A 5,749-nucleotide genomic window follows, 5' to 3' on the forward strand; every position below is an offset into this window, starting at 1 on the left:
AAGATGAGTTAAGGTTTTCATTTAGGAATTGAAATATAATTCATTGTTTAAAGTATAATTTATTATAGTCTCATGCTAATGCTTCATCAAGCTTGTAGTATTTAAGTTTTTACAAAAAATAGTTAAGGCCATTCAGTTAAGAAAATATGAAGTGCTCAGGCTGGGAAATATTTCAGAGAGAGATGAATTAGTTAAAATGTTCTGTTTTGTAGATGACAAAACAAGACCTAAAGAAGTCACATCCATATATTTATATGGGATAAAAAGACATTCTTTAGATTAAATTTGTTGTCCTAAGTTATAAAACTAGTAAATGGCTGAGGCAACACCAGAATTTCTTTGAGAGCACAGTGCAAATTTCTTCAATAGTGTCTATTATGGTAAAAATCAGGGAACTAACCGCTTGGTCAACTGCCTCAGGTCATAGGCAAGAAAATTCATTTCTAGAGATGTTAAGATTTTAAGGTGGTGCACGCCTTTAATCCCAGCACTTGGAAGGTAGAGGCAGGAGGATCTCTGTGAATTTGAGGCCAGCCTGTTCTACATAGTGAGTTTCAGGCCAGCTGGGGCTACTGGGAGACCCTGCCTAAAAAAAAGACACCCCCCCCAAAGAATCCTGATTAAAGCAGGATTTAGTAAATCACCTATGTTATCTGAAGGGTAGAGGACAGAGAGACAGAAAGGGTCTAGGGTCCTGCTGGGAGGCCCTTGGGCTTTTCTAGAAGGACAAGTAACCACCCACAGACACTGGAGGTTGGGTCCTGCACACTGGTTGGACTGCAGTCAGTGTGGTCTGCTACCTAACATTTAGCTGGGGCTCTGTGCTCCGTCCTCACTGCCTACTTGGCTTGTCCCTGGCTTCTTTTAGTTACAGCTCCTGCTGCCTGAGCCCAACTATGCACTGAGCAGCATCTTTTCCTTGCAGGAAGCTAGAGGTAAAGTCCTGCTGCCTTCCCTCTATCTGGATGCTGGCCCTGCTCTGGAGCACCCAGGGCTCATTCTCAAGCTGTACCCACAGAATGCTGAGTCTTAGCTAAGATAAATTCCACAGTTCTAGGGTCCTAGAATCTGAAGAGGTTGATGGGGAATTGGACAGGACAGTAAGGTATCCAAGAAAGAGCCCCCAGAGTGTAGGTAATTACCAATAAAAGTACTGCAGGCCCAGAGAGATAAACAGTTCAGAGAAAACTTTGTCCCAAACATTGATAAATACCGAAAGCTACTCATTATTTTCCCTGAATTCAAATAGAACTGAGCATTCTGTATTTCTAAATATGACAAACCTGCATTTGTGGGATATGAAGGCTAGGGGATGATAGGTACTGAAGTTTGCCTTTGCTTGGGTGTTTGAGATGGATGAGAGGGAGACAAGGAAAAAAGGGAAAAGAGATGCATTGGTTCTTTCAGAACAAAATCCATTAATGGACCTCTCTACTTTTTATCCATTCGTGTGTGTGTTTCTATGTGTGTGCTTTGTGTTATGTGAACACACGGATTGATATTAAGAAACACTGTTGATAGTGACTGATTACAACTATTAAATTAACAACAGGGAGAAAATTAAAAACTAAAAATGTGATGTTTGAAAATAACACCCATATTATGTGTAGGTCAGCTGCCTCCTATTTACCCACTGTCATGTAGCCCAATCACACTTTTGCTTACCCATACATACAATCTTTATGTCTTCAGAGAGTCACACATACATGATACCAAAGAGGCCCAAGAGATCATTTGTTCAACTTGGACATTTACAAGTTAAGTAACCAAGACCTAAAAAGAAGCAGCAGCCCAACTGAGGATCCTACAGCCATGAACATGAACGTTTGTACTGACCACTGTTGGCCAGGGCTTCCCAAGTGTTGGTCTGTGTCCTAAGGGATCTGCTTGCAGATTTAGCTCGCACAACCACAATAGAATTGGCTTCATTATCCCAGTGAGACAAGCAAGACAGGGAGAATTATACCAGTTACCTAAGGTTCAAGGTCATAGAGCTAGGACGTAGAGGTGACAGCTCAAAACCCAACTAGTCTGGCCAAGGCCCTCACATTCAACTGTGACACCATGCTGCTGTCAGGTAAGATGAATTAACATCATCAAACATGTTCACAAACTTAAAAATTCACAGTTCTCAGCTCCTTAGTGGGATCTAGCACTTAATCACAAGGCTACTTGAATGGAGTTTACGGAAAGTTGGTAGGACATTGTTGTCATCCCTGTCAATTTCAGAATGAAATGAACTATTTGCTCACTGTGAACAAGACCAATCACAGGAAGTCCATTGCCATAATAATCACAAAACAATCCAGCTGCATTTATTCTTAAAATATTTTTAGTAAAATGCACAATACCAGCATCTGCTATTGAAGCAAATAGTTGCTGCCATACAGAAAGTTTTGAGTTTGCAGTTGGAGTCGCTCATGAAAGAGGAGGAGGAGGCTGAGCAGGAGGAGGAAGAGATAGGGACAAGTCAAAGTAAGGAGGAGGTCCTCCTTATTCACTGTTAGTCACAAGGTGGCTTCCTTAGACAGAAGCTGTGTCAACGTGCTGCCAGCCAGGCCTCGGGGCTGGTACACTTCTACTGTGGTTGTGATGTCCAGAAAGAGTAACCAGAATCCTCCAATCACAGTTTCCAAATTTTACGTGCTACCCGTTTTTCTTTGTATTTCGTGAAACCATCAACCATAGCCTCTTAGACGCCCAAGTCTCTTTACCTGTCTCAGATACCATTTTCCCTGTTTATTAAAGATGAGGGGGAATTAAGCCCCTACTCCTGCTCCTCTGTCATACGTCCCAAAGCTAGCCTTCCTTATGGCACAGAGGCTTGGAAGCTTTGAAAAGAAAAAATGAGGTTAGATTCTTTTCAAAGCTCAAGAATAAAGTACTGCAGGGTCTGCCTGGACACCCCAGGCCTCCACAAACTGACTTGGCAGTTAGAGTGGTACAAAAAAAGTCTTTCCTCCCCACTATAGGGAGAGTTCATTTGATAAATCTGTTTTGTAACTCTACCATCAAGAACATTACCAAATCCACTTTGAGATAAGTCATCTCCCTCTTCCCCTTGAACCTCACAGGAGCACTTGAAGTGAACCAAGCTTCATGCAAAACAAGACGACATCCCCTCTCCTTCAGGAAGATGGCAGTGTTGCCTTGCAGTTTTGAGCAGTGTGAGGTTTCTGATGAACAAACCAACCACCTCACCTCAACATGGAAAGGAAAGGAAAGATTTAATCCACAGCTGACCCTGGTTGGTTGGTGGCTGAGATACAGAGAGCCTAGGGGCTCTCTGACTTGTGGCCACCTAAGCCCTTGAGTTTTCAACTTGCTTCAGTGTGCAGATCCTTAAAAAATCCATAGACACTTAAGGACCAGGAACAACTAAGGTAGTTACAGATGGTCCTATTGCCTGTCACCAGTGTCCTCATTTTTGAACCACTCATCCCCAGTCGAACAACTGTGGGGCCCAGTCAGAAGGGCCATGGAAGGCAAGGCCTAGAAGTGACACCAATATCAAGCCACCACCTGTTACATCAAAGGCTCTCATTAGCGTTCATGAAAGCAATCTGTCTTCTTAGGTGCTCAACTATCACTGAGTGGTCCATTTCCATGCGACCACTGTTATAAAATCAATAACATGCAGAGGGGAACAGAGAAATCAAGTGTGGCACTGTGGAGATGGGGGAACCCATATCCCCATACCTTCCATGCCCCCACAAACCCTTCATAAGGAGGGATTCATGTTCCCATTTCTCCCGTCCACTCACCTCTCCTGAGTGCCCTTTGAGAGGTTTCTTTGTGTGCCACTAACACAACAAGTTGGGGGTAATTTGTCCGTTTATAAATATCAGATGGTTTGGGAAAAAAATATTTGTGGCACTGAGCTTTTTTTTTTTTCCGTACAGTGATGTCATTTTAAATTCTTGGTGTGCTCCAAATTTGCTATTTTTACTTTCTCTAGTGACTTTTTTGGGAAATACATTTGTTTGGATTAGCTACATTTGAAGTGACCCTTGTACCTAATACCCAGCACTGGGTTCGTCTGGGCAACTGTTAACTGATATCTGCCCTTGCCTAACTTCAAACCCCTCATTTGTACATTTTCGATTTGTTCATTTTGGACAGTCCCCCTCAAAAGTTTCTATTCAGACAGAGAAAAAATATAGTAAAATAAAAGCATTGGCCTATGTAAACAAAAACCATACTCCACACATGTGAAAGAAGGCATTTAAAGGCACTCAAAGTCAGATCCAGCTATTGGCTTTGGGGAGCCCAGCGGAGGTGGCTGCGGCTACCTGAGACAGTCATTGGAGAGCAGTTTTGGAGTGGGGAATGGGAAAGGAGGGAAAGTTGAAAAAGGAGCCCGGAAGCCTTACTCTACCTGATCGGAACTTGCTTCTGATCAGCAAAGAGTGCTCAGACCCCAGGAGTGTCATGGTGAGTCTCAGCCGCTGGTCGTTGGCCAGATGCCCCCTGCTTTCCACCAGGAACCGGCTCCCTGGAGCCCAGCGGACAGCAGCTTAACAACCCAAAATTCATCCAACTCTCTGGGAGCTCCCCCGGGCAGGAGGACGGACAGTGGCCGCCAGTGTTCCCAGAAAACTGAAGCCTCCCCCCTCACAGAGCAGGGCTAATTAACTCCCAGCAGGCCGGACCCTCCTCCTCCGAGGGTGACCAGGAGCAGCGGCATCCTAGGCGTTCCTGGCTGATGTCATAGGCTGCCAGCGGTCGCGGAGTATCGCCACCACGCCTTTATGAAGGTCCCAAGTTTGCTATCTGATACTCCTTACTACTGACAGGCGCTCAGCCAATCAGGAGCGGCGAGTGGAGCCTGGGGACTTGGCGAGGCCAGCGGAGCCTCAGCCGCCTGCTCTTAACTCTTTGCAGCGGGCTGAGCGACGCCAATTGCCCCGGGTCGGGAGTCTCTGGCCGGGACACTGTGAAGCCGCCAAGCCAGGAGAACAGAAGGCCTCACAGGTGGCGCGGGGCTCCCGGACTGGGGCTGGGTATGCGCGGCCCGGGCTTCTCCCGCCCACTGCCTGCTAGGAGGGACGTGGCCAGCCGTGCCAGCGCGCTGCGACCTCGGGAAGGGACGCGCGTCCGTGGGAGCGCACACCCGGGGCTTGGGAAACAAGCTGAACTCCTGGCAAAGAAGCAAAGTTTGCAACGGAGCAGAGCGCGCCCTTTCTCTCTGCACACGAGGGGCGCCAGGCGCAGCAAGGGACAGACATCTCACAGCTGAGATAGACCTGGATGACTGTTCGCAGAGAAAGCCTTTCACTGTTGTGGGATGTGGCTTTGGGGGACCTAGGTGATTTGGGGTCCGAGAGACCCGGACTGGAGGGTAGAGATGCAAGAGTTGAGTGCCCTATTGGGTTCTCAGCAGGCTGGACATGATAGAGCTCTGGTTGCGCTTAGCCTGAAAAGCGCAGAGGCTTCCTCCCCCGCCCAGTCCCTTCCTAGAGGGAAATCCTTTGAGCAACCTACGCCGCACTGCTACAAGCTTCCAGCTCGCCAGGGGTCACAGGGGTGTCAGGCACATCAATAAATAGAACAAGATTCCAGTCAAAGAAGACGGCATAATTACGGTTGGCTGTACAGAAAATAAAAGTCTAACTGCACACATATAAATGCATAACTTGCATTTATCTCCCGGAACACACTAGGGCGACTAACTAGGTTTTCCTTCGCTCCGGGTTTCACTAGGGTGATGGTGTGAATAAAGCCTTCTGGTCTAGGCAGCTTTCCTCTC

General features: G+C 46.6%; 1 protein-coding gene across 2 annotated transcripts in view; it reads right to left on the bottom strand.

The window, feature by feature from the left end:
* The window catches only part of Myocd (myocardin), a 105,144-nt gene extending 100,410 nt beyond the window's left edge, over positions 1–4,734 (bottom strand). Inside the window, exon 1 of one of the 2 annotated variants that reach the window (XM_017795070.1) lies at positions 4,379–4,734. In XM_017795070.1, the coding sequence (XP_017650559.1) occupies positions 4,379–4,433 (55 nt within the window). In that variant the 5' untranslated portion in view covers positions 4,434–4,734. The remainder of the gene's footprint in view (positions 1–4,378) is intronic. The other variant, XM_017795071.2, reaches the window with a different exon arrangement.
* Between the last annotated feature and the right edge of the window lie 1,015 nt (positions 4,735–5,749).

This window comes from Nannospalax galili, unplaced genomic scaffold, assembly GCF_000622305.1.
Source record: "Nannospalax galili isolate Female #2095 unplaced genomic scaffold, S.galili_v1.0 scaffold146, whole genome shotgun sequence".
In the NCBI taxonomy this organism is placed as follows: Eukaryota; Metazoa; Chordata; class Mammalia; order Rodentia; family Spalacidae; genus Nannospalax; species Nannospalax galili.